General features: G+C 32.6%; 2 protein-coding genes across 2 annotated transcripts; one reads left to right on the top strand and one right to left on the bottom strand.

The window, feature by feature from the left end:
- The first annotated feature begins 927 nt into the window (after positions 1-927).
- Positions 928-11,530, top strand: LOC128888066 (sodium-independent sulfate anion transporter-like). The gene is made up of 5 exons (XM_054144687.1): positions 928-1,270; positions 2,475-2,620; positions 3,990-4,160; positions 4,454-4,607; positions 9,861-11,530. The coding sequence occupies exons 1-5, from the start codon at positions 943-945 to the stop codon at positions 9,899-9,901; spliced, it is 840 nt and encodes a 279-aa protein (XP_054000662.1). The 5' UTR covers positions 928-942; the 3' UTR covers positions 9,902-11,530.
- Positions 11,531-11,681: 151 nt separating this feature from the next.
- Positions 11,682-14,385, bottom strand: LOC128888049 (galactokinase-like). Its single transcript, XM_054144664.1, has 6 exons — positions 14,344-14,385; positions 13,385-13,571; positions 13,142-13,284; positions 12,666-12,963; positions 12,252-12,573; positions 11,682-12,170 (listed from the first exon to the last, which is right to left on the bottom strand). Exons 1-6 carry the CDS (start codon positions 14,368-14,370, stop codon positions 12,101-12,103), a joined length of 1,047 nt encoding a protein of 348 aa, XP_054000639.1. The 5' UTR covers positions 14,371-14,385; the 3' UTR covers positions 11,682-12,100.
- Positions 14,386-14,453: the final 68 nt, after the last annotated feature.

Raw genomic sequence — 14,453 nt, forward strand, 5'->3', positions numbered from 1 at the left:
TTAAAATTAAAAAAAACTTTGACCTTAAATTTCGAGGTCATAATGGATTTTGTGGTCGATTTCTTTTGCAAATGTCCACCGATCCAGATGTGTACAATAACCCCTGAAAGTGGTGACCATTAATTTTTGTACACCCTGTACATAATCCATAAAATGGATCGAGTGAGTGTAACGAGCTATAACTTCGTTACGGGTGCATTTAGACAAAAATGTCAAAGAAAAAAGATGAATGGTTGAAAGTGTACTATATTTGTAGAGCGATGCTTTTTTTATAAGTGCAATGGTATACACGGTCTGTCTAAAAAGAAACCGAACTTTTGCTATTAAAAGAAAAAAGTACAAGTAAAGTTTTTACCCACACGTTTATTTATTCAAAATAATCTCCCTCTGCGTTAATACAGCGTGTAGACCGCGTAATTAACATTTCGAAGGACCTTTGCAGCTCCTGTTTTGGTAGCCCGTTTAGTACGGCGATTACAGCGACCTGAATCTCCGAAATGTTGCTATAATGTGTCCCTTTCATTGGAATTTTCAATTTTGGGAAAAGAAAATAATCACAGGGAGACAGATCAGTCGAGTAGGGTGAATGATCCAAGGTAACAATGCCAATTCCAATGAAAGGGACACATTATAGCAATATTTCGGAGGTCGCTGTAACCGATATCCTGTACTAAACGGAGTACCAAAACAGGAGATGCAAAGGTCCTTCAAAATGTTAATTAGGCGGGCTACACGCTGTATTGACGCAGAGGGAGATTATTTTGAGTAAATAAACGTGTGTGTAAAAACTTTACTTGTACGTTTTTCTTTTTATAGCAAAAATTCGGTTTCTTTTTAGACAGACCGTGTATGTGCAATCTATGGTTGCATTGTTTTTTTTTAAATGGACATATAAAAAGACAATAAACAAAAATACGAGTACACTCGTGACTGTTAAGCAAAATGTTAACAATTATACATTTCTTAGATGAAGGTAAACCAATCGACGCAACCCAGGAAATGCTAGCGTTGGGTGCGTGCAACGTCGTATCGGCTTTCGTTTCGTCCATGCCTGTCAGTGGCGGCCTTAGCCGTGGAGCGGTGAACCATTCGTCCGGAGTGAAGACTACACTCGGCGGGATCTACACTGGTCTTCTAGTACTCATTTCACTTCAGTTCCTTACACCGTATCTGTATTTTATTCCTAATGCCGCTCTCGCAGCGATCATCATCGCTGCAGTCATCTTCATGGTGGAGCTACACGTCATCAAGCCCATATGGCGAACTAAAAGTATGTCCAGAGTCTACTTTTTCTTTACATTGTACAATAGCGAAAAATGTTAGAAAAGAATCCTTGGAATGTGTAACACTGTTTGTTCAAGAGATATTTTTACCTTGTTGGATTAAACAAAAATTTTTTTTTATTTTATAATAGGATGTACAGACTTTTCTCAAGAGTTGGCGAGTTATATTTCCAAATGTTTTAACAAAATAATATACATTCTTGCATCATGGAAAATGTTATGGAAGGCCTATACTATACTTTTTAGCAATTAGAATTTTCGAATTATGCATATGTAGATAGTTATTACATTTTGAAAATAATCAAGAATTCACAAATTTTTTTTTTATTCTAAGCCTTTATTAAGGAATTTGTTATACTTCCCTGTGCGTCCCGGGACTCATTTTGATGTTATTAAATGCGCTAGAGCTTTGTGATCATAGTAAGACCAAAATTGGTTCCAACTACATCAAACTACAGTTTTTAAAGCTATTTGAATTAGAAACGACACAGGAATTTTTATAAACCATTTTTATGAAGTAAATGAAATGTTAAACTTATAAAAAAATTGTTGTTTATTTTTAATAATTTTTTTCAAGGTTATAGCCACGTGAAATTTGTTCTTTTCTCTCATGGTTGATACGATAAGTTGACATTGGATCAACGGAAATCGAAAAATAAAAAAGATTATTAAAATGTAGTTTTGTCGCTATCATGCGTAATGAAATGAAATACCACAGATTGAAAAAAAAATGGCGATAGTTTAAAATTTGTTAACACTTTTTTTAATTTTAATCATTTAAAAATGTGGTTAAACATTAATGAATAATTATAATTTTCATTCAAATTTAATAACTTTTTGGCATACAAGTCGGCCATATTGGATCTGCCATTATGTTTTTTTAAATTTTGATTACAGATTCAAATTAGCGGGCCGAAAAAACCCGGTATATGAAGTTTCATACAAATCAGAACTGCCTCGTTAACTCTCGAGCAAAGGACTACACCTTTAAGAATTCACAGTTCAAATTTCATTAAAAAATCCTTGAAATTAACCGTATAACGGTTAACCGTAGTTAATTCTCATCTTACACTTGCTACCTGTTATGGCCGAAACTGTTAATTGATATATGCTGTTTTGAACAATAATCGTAACTCGATTAATAAAAAATGTCAGAAATCGAATTACATGTTACTATGTTCTATTTTTCAGAAATTGATCTCATACCAGCAGTAGCCACATTTTTATGCTGTCTTTTCATAAGACTCGAACTCGGTATAGTGATTGGTATCGGTATAAACGTCCTGTTCCTACTTTATGCTTCGGCAAGGCCGTCGTTACGAGTTCACAAAGATACGGTAAGAGAACTTACATTTTATAGCACGCATATTAATTTACTTACAATTAGTGATTAACAGACTGCGGATGTTTATACATTTATGGGAAAAGGAAATATGGAGAATTCTAGAAAAATGTGAACAAATGCAAAACTATGTAAAATATTAACAAGAATATTCATGTTATATCATTTAGAAAATAAGACATACAGTCTAACTTCAATTATCCGAATTAATTAATAGAATATTTTTTGTAATTTCTTGATGTTAATTTTCATATATGAGCTGTTTATTGTGAAAATGGCATAAGTCACTTCGTCTTTAAATCGAGATATTTAATGATTAAACAGATATAATTAAATTGTAATTGGGACATGTGACACTTTCAAAATAAACGACTCAAATGTATCTCAAAAAATAGAATGTAAATATTGTTAACAGATATCACAAATACTAAATTTAAACATAATTTGATTAAAGTTGTAAAGATTCCATATTCATTTACCTGCTAAGTAATGAAGTCCTAATTTTTTTTCTGTATCTATAAAAATATGAATTTACATAAACATTCGCAGTCTAGTGATCAAGAATAGAAGGAACTTCAAATTAATGATGCTGTCCAGATGCTGTTCCAAATATTACATACATATCACATCTCATATGTACAAAAAATATTGTATTCCTAATATTGAATAAACATTTTGTTTTACATGTTCAAACATATATTCTGTTGCGAATATTAGATAAATATGTGTTTTATCTACGGAAAAAAATATTCTGTTGCGAATATTAAATAATGATTGTATACCCAGATAGCACAGGAACAGAAACGTCTTATGTACGTCCATGGAACGTCCGGTGCTGGACATTCCCAGAACGTTTTCTGTACGTTCTCTATACGTCCATGGGACGTCCGGTGCTGAACATTTCCAGAACGTTTTCGTATTAATTAATTAATATTAATTTACAATTGTAAATAGTGTATTTTATATTCGGAAAAAAATATTCTGTTCTACATATTGAATAAATATTATATTATAAAGAATATTAATAAATAATATTTATTTTGTTTAAAAAAAAGTATTTTTTCCTAAATCTAGAAAGTTCAGAGCGGACATCCCTGGGACGTACAAAATTTAGGTCCCATGGACGTTCGTAGGACGTTCCGGGCAGACGTCCTTGGGACGTACAGAATTTAGGTCCCATGGACATTCGCAGAACGTTGCGGCCGGACGTCCCTGGGACGTACAAAATTTACGTCCCATGGACGTCCTAAGGACTATCTGGAGGTGTACGAAAATAAGCGATAATGATAAACTTTGATTTTGGTAGACACATTTTTTCTTCCATTTTTATTAATTCGAGTATAATATAATACTTTAAATTGCAGAGTATAAACGGGTGTGAGTATCTCGTCATAACGCCTGACAGAAGTCTTGTTTTTCCGAGTGTTGAGTACGTGCGAGCTGTAATTAGTAAGCAGGGTACGAGGCAAGGAATCGCAGTACCTGTCGTCATAGATTCTACGCATATTCAAGCAGCAGATTTTACGGCCGCAAAAGTACGTTTGTATCAAGCTTTGTTTTATTTTGTAAGCACCATTTTATTTTGTTTAAATTAAATGAAAGAAGTTATCTCCTATGTTATGCACATTATTTTTTAGCTCTTAAATTGCTCTTTCATGTCGCGTATTTAATACTACTAAACAATTACATATTTTCCATTTTATCAATTTAGAAAAATCCTAGGAAAAAATTGAAACTTATTAGAAAACAACGTAGGAAGGAGGAAAAAATCGGAAAAATCTTCTGGTTCACTTTAATTATTGTTCTAAAATTAATATAAATTGTTTAGGGTGTGAAGAATTTAACGGAGGATTTCTCTAAACGTGGACAGCCCTTAATCTTTCATAATCTAAAGCCGAGCGTCATCGAAATTTTCAAGGGCGTGAAACCTTCCGGTTTAAGGTGTAGTTCGAACGAACTCGAACTTGACGACTGCCTCAAAGGTAACTAAAATGTCATTAATTATCCAACATGTTGTAAAAGTCTAATATCAATTGGTTAATGCTGATTAATAATGGTTCAATTTATTTATTCATACTAATGTCAAAGTTAGATATTATACGATACATAGAAATTGAAAAAGTCAAGACATCGCGCATGTATAAAATGGGCCACCTAGTATGAGTTCACCAAGAATAACTTATAAATGATGTATTGTATGAAAATTGCAAAAGTTGTATAGTTTCTGTGAGAGTTGGTTTTGGTATGCATGGGGAGTGTGTTAAGTTGGTATGCGTGGAACAGTGATGGGCAAAACCCTAGGGTTCGAATAAATCTGACGTTTGCCGACATGTTTATCTTGTTTCCTCTTTTGAACATTTTCCAAAGAAGGAAGCGAGACAAACACGTCGGCAAACTTTAGATTTATTCGAAAGCCTAGGGTTTTGCCCATCTCTAGCGTGGAGAGTGAGTTAGGTTGGTATGCGTGGAGAGTGAGTTAGGTTGGTATACGTAGAGAGTGAGTTAGGTTGCTATGCGTATGAGGAAAAAAGGTACTCCCGTGCCTTGTACGTGCTCCTACGGACTCACACAGCTCTACAGCACTGTATACATACACGGAACTGCAAGGGCTTGCGTATTGTCCTATTTTTGTCTCGACAATGCAAATTTGAGACCTCTCAATAATCGTTTCCGCTAGATAAATGTTTAAATTTGTTCGCAAGCTCCTATAGGTAGTCTACTTTTGCTTTTTTGTGTTATAATTAATGATATTCAGCAGTATTTCGAAATCAAAAGAAGCAATATTGTGGTGCGACAGTGCTGCCGCGTTGTTTGAGCTAACCATTGACCTCTATTCTAACCGCAGTGTGAACTGTGAGAGAGAAACCGGTCCGAGAGAGATGCAAGATGAGTGGTTCCGGTGGTACTATCCTCTAGCAAATTTATGTGTGGAGGGAGAACAGACTCCTCTTTGTTTGAATTTCGCGGCACTAGGAATTATTTACAGATTAATTATGTGCAGATTTGAACATTATTTCCTTTTAATTATTTATATATAAAACGATAGAAACATTAATAATAATGACATAATAATGAAATAGTATACATAATTTAGATACCATGATTTAGATCATACAAATATATACAATTTAGTATAAAGCTAAATTTTATTATTTGTCACAATTCAATTTATATTGTATTTATCCAATTTTATGCGGAAATGAATCTGAAAGTAACTCACTCGACAATGGTCAGCGATGCCCGGGTAGGTTATGTTACGACGTACGTTTGTTCCCCTCTACAAGTAAATTTGCTATAGGATAATACCGGAACCACCCATTTTGCATTTCTCTCGGACCTTCGTCGCCTCTACTTCTTCTTACAGGAGTACACACTCCAGTTAGGATAGAGCTCAATGGAGCTAACATACGCTGCTGAATATTGTTAATTATGGCACAAAAAAGCAAAAGTAAACTACCTATAGGAGCTTGCGCACAAGTTTGAACATTTATCTAGCGGAAACGACTATTGAGAGGTCTCAAATTTGCATTGTCGAGATAAAACTAGGACAATACGCAAGCCCTTGCAGTTCCGTGTACGTATACAGTGATATGGAGCTGTGTGAGTGCGACCAGCGCATACAAGGCACGGGAGTCCACTCCCTTAATATTCTAATCCATTATTAAATATATTAATCACATAAAATAATTTTTTGAAAAAAAATATAACCAACTTCGAAAAAATATTAAAATTGCACTAAAAAGTATGAAATAATTATTATTTCATTTATATTAAATGATATTCAATAATATATTAAATTTCTATTTTCTTTATATTATATTATGTTAAATAATCTTTTCGTAGTCGGCGCAAAATTAAAAAAGTTTAATTCCTGGTTGAGTTAGTTTTTGGTGAAGACGCAATGTTGAATGCTTTTAATGTATACATGTATACTGTTACGTGAAAGTCCAGGTCGGTTCCCTGGGCTTGTTGATGGCAATAGACTTCCCCAGAAAAAGAGGATCCAAAAGCAAAACTCCCTACAGTTGCTCAAGACTAGAGTTTTACGTGGTTTCCGAGTACTTGCCTCGATGAAATGTAATAATAGAGAGGGCTTATCTTTCCATTCTCTTTCCTGGTCGACTGTGTGAGGGTTTGTTAGAATAAGAAACGGCAGCTTTGGCCGTATAGCCGAGGTACTGTTCTATGGAACGCTCAGCCAGACAATAAATGTCTACGTGGAAGTACTGTCTGAGTAGATTTGGAACAGTTTTTGGTAGAGGCGCCGATGGAGAAAAGTCTTAATGTATATGATGTCTAAAGTAGATATGATGATAGCAATAATTTAAGGGCATAAGTTTTGTCCCTCCAACAGAAAGTTAAACCGAATTTGGTAATTCTTAATGTAAGTAATTTTTAATTTTGCACCGACTACGAAAAGATTATTTAACATAATTTAATATAAAGAAAATAGAAATTTAATACATTATTGAATATCATTTAATATAAATGAAATAATAATTATTTCATACTTTTTAGTGCAAATTTAATATTTTTTCGAAGTCGGTTATATTTTTTTTCTAAAAATTATTTTATTTCACTCTTTTTAGTGGCAATCTATAACCAATAGGTTTCATGCAATAACAATAGTTATGAGCAATATACAGGATGTCCCAAAATCGTTGGAGGTCCTTGAAAGGGGTGGTTCCGGGGCGGGTAGGATGGTTACTTGCCTATAAAAAATTGTTTCAAATCACCCTGCGAAACACCCCATTCAAGGACATCCAACATTTTTAGAACACCCTGTATAGTTGCAAATGAGATTATCAGTAATGCTGGAAGGTTATACAAATATGGAATTAATCGGGATCGGAATCGGAATTAATTAATGAACCAAGGAAAACAATAGGAATTTTGCAATAACAATTTTTATTAACTATAAAAAATAGGAATTTTACAATAACAATAGTTATAGACAAAAAGAAAAATCACTTTTACAAAGTTATTACCTCGAAAACGAGTCCGGCAGCAAAATGTAAAGGATTACATCGATTTCATCGAATTCAGGCCAAACATACGTGAAATAGTATAATTTTCGATAAAAAGTGCAATAAAATGGTGAAAAATGGAAGTAGGTCAAATGTCTTTTTAAGCTTTTAAGAGGCAACGAAGCTCTACCACATGCAAGAAGATTCAATCCGATTGGTCAATTCGTTTCAAAATAAGAAGCAATACAAAATATTTCAGTTTTTTGCCCAAAAAAACGGGTAAAAAGTGAAAAATTCCAAAATTTTTTGACAACTGCACCACCCCCGAGACATGATCTACCAGATGCAGGAGGTTTCATCCCGATTGGTCAAGCCGTCTGGACGTAATCGAATAACATACATAAAAAAAAAAAATACATGTCGAATTGAGTATAACCTTCTTCTTTTTGAAGTCGGTTAAAAAAGTGTCCAAATTTGTTCCACCTTCCCACAAGTTGGTAGCAGAGGTCCGTGGTTGAAAGATGTGTTAAATAAAATATAGAATCTGAGTGAAAGCAAAAAAAAAAGGAGAGAAATCAAGACAGATACGTGGAATATCGCAAGCATTGAACCACTCGATGATACTAATTATTTTTTGTGGAGCGAAAAAGAAGAAAGTATTTTGCGTACAAAAAAGCTATGGAAAAAAGTAATAGGGGTCAGAGAGATTGTGAAACCAGAGGAAGGTGAAGAAAATTACGAAAGAAAATTGAGAGAATGGAATGAATGGGATGACAATAACTACGCAGCTAGAACAGTAATGATCAACACAATGAGTAAGGCTCAATTGTTAAAATACAGTAGTATAAAAAACGCAGATAGACTGTGGGCTTTAATTAAAAGAAACATGGCAACTGAAACATAAGAATTAAAAGCAAGGTTGCTAAACGAGCTGTCAAATTTAAAAATGAAAAGGGAAGAAAATGTTGATGCTTATATGTATAAATAGGGGTGAAGCACTACAAAATCAGTCTATACAATTGGGAAAGATGATAAAAGATTTTGAGTTAAAAATGTATATTTTAAGAGGGCTCAGACAAAAATATGAATCGAATGTGAGGGTGCTGGAAATACAAAAGAATGTAACAGTTAACGATATATGTTTTGCTCTCAAACTGGAGGAAATTAGAAGGGAATCAAGAAAGAAGAAAGATTCCACAGAGACCAAGAATCAGTGAGAAAAGTAAAGGATGGGTCCAAGAATAATATCCATTGTTTTAATTGTGGGTTAACAGGGCATATAGCCAGTGAGTGTTACAAAAATAAATGCTGTTATAACTGTCAAGGATTTAATCATGTGGGTACAAACTGTAGGGAATTCAGAAAGAATGTAACTCCTACAAGAAGAGGATATAGAGAAAATTTTCAAAGAGGATTACAAGAAAGACCAAGCAGACAGACTAATGTAAGAGTAGAAACCTCATTGCGAACCACAGATGAAGCTGTGCGAAGAGTTAATGAAATTTCACAAACAAAAGCGACTTGTGAGGGAACTAAAAAGGAATTTGAGGTGGGTACAAATGATAATTGGCATATTTGGTTATTGGATTCTGGTTCCACGAATCATATGGCCCATAACAAACTAATATATAATAAATTGATTGAAGAAAGATAGAAATTGCACTAGCAGATAAAGAAGGAAAAACATTAACGTCTGAGAGTATTGGTGAAGTAGTATTAAGACAATCTGGAACAAAGAGAAATGTGAGACTTGAAAAGGTATTATGCGTGCCTGATTTGAACACTAATTTGCTTTCTGTAGCTAAAATAACAGACCATGGTTATAATGTAAAATTCAATCAATTTGGACTCTGATATATAAAGAATTTTATGAGCGCTAGAGATTAAAAACCAAGGGGAGAGAGTGTGAGAGTTGGTTTTGGTATGCGTGGAGAGTGAGTTAGGTTGGTATGCATGGAGAGTGATAGGTGGTATACGTGGAGTGTGAGTTAGATTGGTATGCGTGGAGAGTAAGTTAGGTTGGTATGCGTGTGAGGAAAAAAGGTTAGAGTGAATCAAGTTAAAAAACAATTAAAAGTGTCCAAATTTGTTCCACCTTCCCACAGTTTCAAGGAAGCCTAGACAAAAATATATATAGACAGGTAACTTTTGTTTAGAACAATTCTTTATACAACACATAATTTACAAGCTATTCACGGTAAACATATCATGTGCCCCATTTTTAATATCTACTTTTACAAACTCTTTAAAAAAATCATCTGTTTTCAGAATTTTCCAACATTCTAACAACTACTACGAACAGGTATTGACATTGCTTATATTAGATATTCATGGAAATTCCGTCCTGCAACTACTCTCTTTTACCTTATAAGCATCGGTATTATATCATGACGAACGATAATATAGACAGTAATACTATAAGCAGAGTACCTAACGTCTCTAGTAATTATTTAAAAATATTATATATAGTACAGTAAATATCAAATACATACGAAAAATGTAATTTGAAGAAAATTCGTAATACACCGATGTTGTATTGAAGAAAATTATTCAAATATGATTATACTTGAAACAAAATTAATTAAACTCAATCACAGTCCGCACTTCTAGTTTCATGTCATACATATCTGCATCTATATTTGCGACTTAAATGAAAAAAGTGTAAATCATTTTGTAAAACACCATTTTATTTTAACGGCAGAACTTTTGGATTAATTTTTATTGTGTACGTAGCTAGTAAAGTGAAGATAGGCATTCAGTGGTTTCATGCGTTCAGTTGATTTAGTTTTAGTTACAGTATAATAATTGTACATAATATGCATAAGTATTAATGTAAGTATACATATAGTATACAGAGTGTTTCTTAATATGTGAGCATTTTTTGGAGGATTAAGAGCCTGACACCAGTACGAATCGAAAAGTCTCTTACCAATTTGCGAATTGCAGCTTCGTTATCAAGATATAAGTAGTAGAAATTTGCAGGTGTGACTTCCGGCAAGCGATGTGAAGCCCGATCAGCTGTTCGTGCAGCCACGCATGTATATCCATTGACACAGGAAAAATAGCAACCTCACTGCTTGAAAATGACCTGTGAGTCTCTAGACCAGGTAGTACGAGGTCATTGGCCTGTTTGCGGGCTCTTAGATCATTTTCCAACAGTGAATGTGCATCAGTGACTGTTTCACCTGTGTATGTAAATACATGTTGCGGACGCGCCGGAAGCAAACTGCTTATATCTCGACAACGAAGCCGTAGTTCGCAAATTGGTAAACGACTTTTCGATTTGCATTTATGTAAAGATATGATTCTCAAAAAGGTCCCATATATATGGAAACACCCTGTATATACATATTATATAAGTATGCTATTGTTATGTAGGATATTACGTTTATCTTGACCACCTTAATATCTACATTACCAACAATGGTATGAAAAACTTTAGCAGAAAGAAATTCTATGTTTTGAAGAAATATATAACTATTTCTTTTCCTGAGATTATTTCTATATGTGTTTTCAAAATCATTAACTAGTAATAAGATGTTATCATATTAATGTTGCAAATCAAGAATGAAATCGACCTTCAAACGACCAAAAGTAAGAAAATAAACAAAGTTGGAAATTTTGTATCTTTTTCATTAGCTTCGACAAGTTTTCAAATTCAATAAACTAAAGATTTTCTGATATTTTTCTATCACTATAGAATGACAGTAAGAAATCCATGTAAAATTCGTATTTGTATGTCCTCCGGTCTTGCAAAGGTAAAATTAAGCGAAAATCAAAATTGTACAAGGTTGCTATTTTCCTCTGTATATAATAATTTCCTAACCTTCAGGTCATTTGAAGATCAACATATTTTTTACAATTTGTCTTTTTATTACCTATATTAATAAAAGCACAATGATATGAATATCAGTACTATAAAAAAGCGATATCAATAATGTTAAGAACACAAATGGGTATTTTTTAGAAGAATTTAGTTAATTGTAACATTAATTTTTCCAAAATAAATGATTTCAACTTGCAACATTTTTTTTATTATTAAAACTAAGAATGATATTAAGATGGTCAAGTTAAATGAAACAACTCGTATATGTATGTATGCCTATAGTATTTTACATATTTTTTATACATGTACATTATCATACATGTATATTTAGCTACATTTGTAGTTTTAATTACACGTATAGTAGTTACATTTTAGTATTTTTGGCATATGTTTTACGAGTGTATGTTTATTCAAAAGATGTTAACAAACGTTACAAAATATTGTCAGTATTTAGAGTAAGTGATATGTTATACCAAATTAAAGATTTGAGTATAATTGTACTAGTGTACATATGTTTTGAAAGTATGCTGTTTTCTTTTTGAAATGAAAAACTGTATTTAATGCAAATACGAAAAAAAAATATTCCAGAGTTTTCAATCAACTATCATGATTTATATTCTTATATACACTCTTGCTATGTAAAATTAAATAATGTTTCATTTTTTATTCATTAATATACCATTCAATTTATTTTCAGTACTCTTGCTCCCATTGCAGGTTTTGCAATGTAAAATGTTGCATTTCCAGGATATCTATAAATAGAAAAATATTTGTGAAAATAATGATCAAATAATAAAATTATGGTAATGTTAAAAAATGGAACAAAATCTGACTTGGCCTTTATATGTTCAATGACTTGAGTGATTACATCCTTTTTTAGTAACGTTACTGTACAACCCCCAAATCCTGCACCAGTCAAACGACTTCCTAAAACACCATTTACTTCCCTTGCTGCCGATACCAAGGTATCAAGTTCTACAGAAGAAACTTCATAATCATCTTTTAATGAATCATGACTTTCGTTCATTAACTGTCCAAATTTATTAAAATCTCCATTTTCAAGCGCAATTGCAGCATCAACTGTTCTTTGAATTTCTGTCACTACATGTCGACTTCTTTTTATCATTATTTCAGATGCATTCTGTGACTGTAAAACTAAAAATAAAACACAATACAAAAAAATAATTGTTAATAAAAATTTAATATAAAAATAATTTTCTCTCTTTAATATTAGATTTCTTTTTTACCTTGAATATCATTTATAGACGCTTCGCGCAAGCTTTTTTTGTTCAATATCTTTGCAGCTGCATAACAACTATCTCTACGTTCACAATATGCACTCGAACTTAATTTATGAGGAGCATTGGAATCAGTAATAAGAAAAAGGTAATCATTTATTTGCGACATAGGTATTTGTTTGGTACTAAGGTCTCTACAGTCAAGAAGAAGAGCGTAACCTTCTTTCCCCATCACAGAAATAAATTGATCCATAATGCCACAGGGAACTCCAGCAAATTCATGCTCAGCACGTTGACATGCCAATGCCTGGAAAATATTACATATATTAGTTTCTGGTCATTTTTATTTTTTATAGGTGGTATAGAAAAATCAAGTATACAGAATACTAAGATTATTTCTTTTTTTATTTGCTGTATCAAATAATTGAATAGATGTGATTGTGTTCATATTAGAGCAATACAAAAAATAAATATTTTAATTGTACCTTATCTTCTAGTTTGTTCGATTTTATACCAGTTAATGTCTCCAAAAATGTATAAGTAGCAACTTCTAAAGCAGCTGAACTGCTAAGACCAGCACCAACTGGTACAGATGACACAATTACAGCATTGAAAGCTGATACATCGCCTGGAATTGATATGTAGTCAAAGTTAAAGTAATTTAATTACATATTACTAGTTCTGGTTCAATTAAATAATAAAAAAAGAAAACAAAAAAACAAACTCACTCATAAAATATGCTATACATCCTTTTACATAGTTAGCCCATTTTGGTTCTCCTGGTTTTAAATTCTCACGAGAGACTATTTCAAACTCGACTTGTTTTTCAGAACTAACTATCTCATGAAGAGAAATAATCCTACACTTTGTCATATTACTATATTTTCCAGCTATGACTGTAATCATAGGTAAAGCCTATAAATTTAAATAATCTATTAACATAATACTCTCTTTCATTATTAATACCAGTTATGATTGAACTTTTAAAATTAACAACAATTCTACTAGTATAGTTATATGGTTCATGTGTATAAAATCAATCATTTTCTTTAACTTCAGTATTACTTAACTAATCATGATTACATTTTCTAAGCTTTTTATTGATAATAAATGTCTGTGTTCATTGTTGTCATAATTGAAATCTATAAAATTATGAATAGCCTATTATACAAATTTTACATGAAATTAATTTTAAAATGTTGTACACAAAACAGCAATCACTGCTGTGATACTAATCTATAACAATCAAAATTACGTAATCGTGGATATATACGATAAAGATTTGATATCTTTTCTAAAGATTGTATATCTTAAAATTTAAGCATTACTGATATTCAATGGAAAATATATGTATTGATAATAAAAAAATATGTGATTCCTTTCCAATTCATTTTGTGATATATAATATTTTTTACAAATATTCGCATTACAATATTCAGTAAATAACAGTATCTTACTCGAAATTCAAAATATATTTGTGTAGTAAATTTACTGAATAGCAATTCAAATTCAAAGTAATGGCGCACGTGCAGTGGAACAAAGTTAGCGAGAAACTCGTAAACAGAGTCAGCGTTTGGGGGGGGGGGGGCAACCGCCCGGGGCGCCAGATTTTTAGGGGAGTCGCAGTCCGGTGTTCCTAGTATACGAATATACAGATATACAGAGTGTCCTAAAAATGTTGTAATACCTTGAAAGGGGTGGTTCGGGAGGTCATTTGAAACAACTTTTTCCTTAGCGAAAATGTTGTCCGAGGCTTCGTTATGCAAATATTAACAAAAAACCCCGACCTATCGCGCG

The sequence above is a fragment of the Hylaeus anthracinus genome, unplaced genomic scaffold, assembly GCF_026225885.1.
Source record: "Hylaeus anthracinus isolate JK02 unplaced genomic scaffold, UHH_iyHylAnth1.0_haploid 11989, whole genome shotgun sequence".
Classification (NCBI taxonomy): Eukaryota; Metazoa; Arthropoda; class Insecta; order Hymenoptera; family Colletidae; genus Hylaeus; species Hylaeus anthracinus.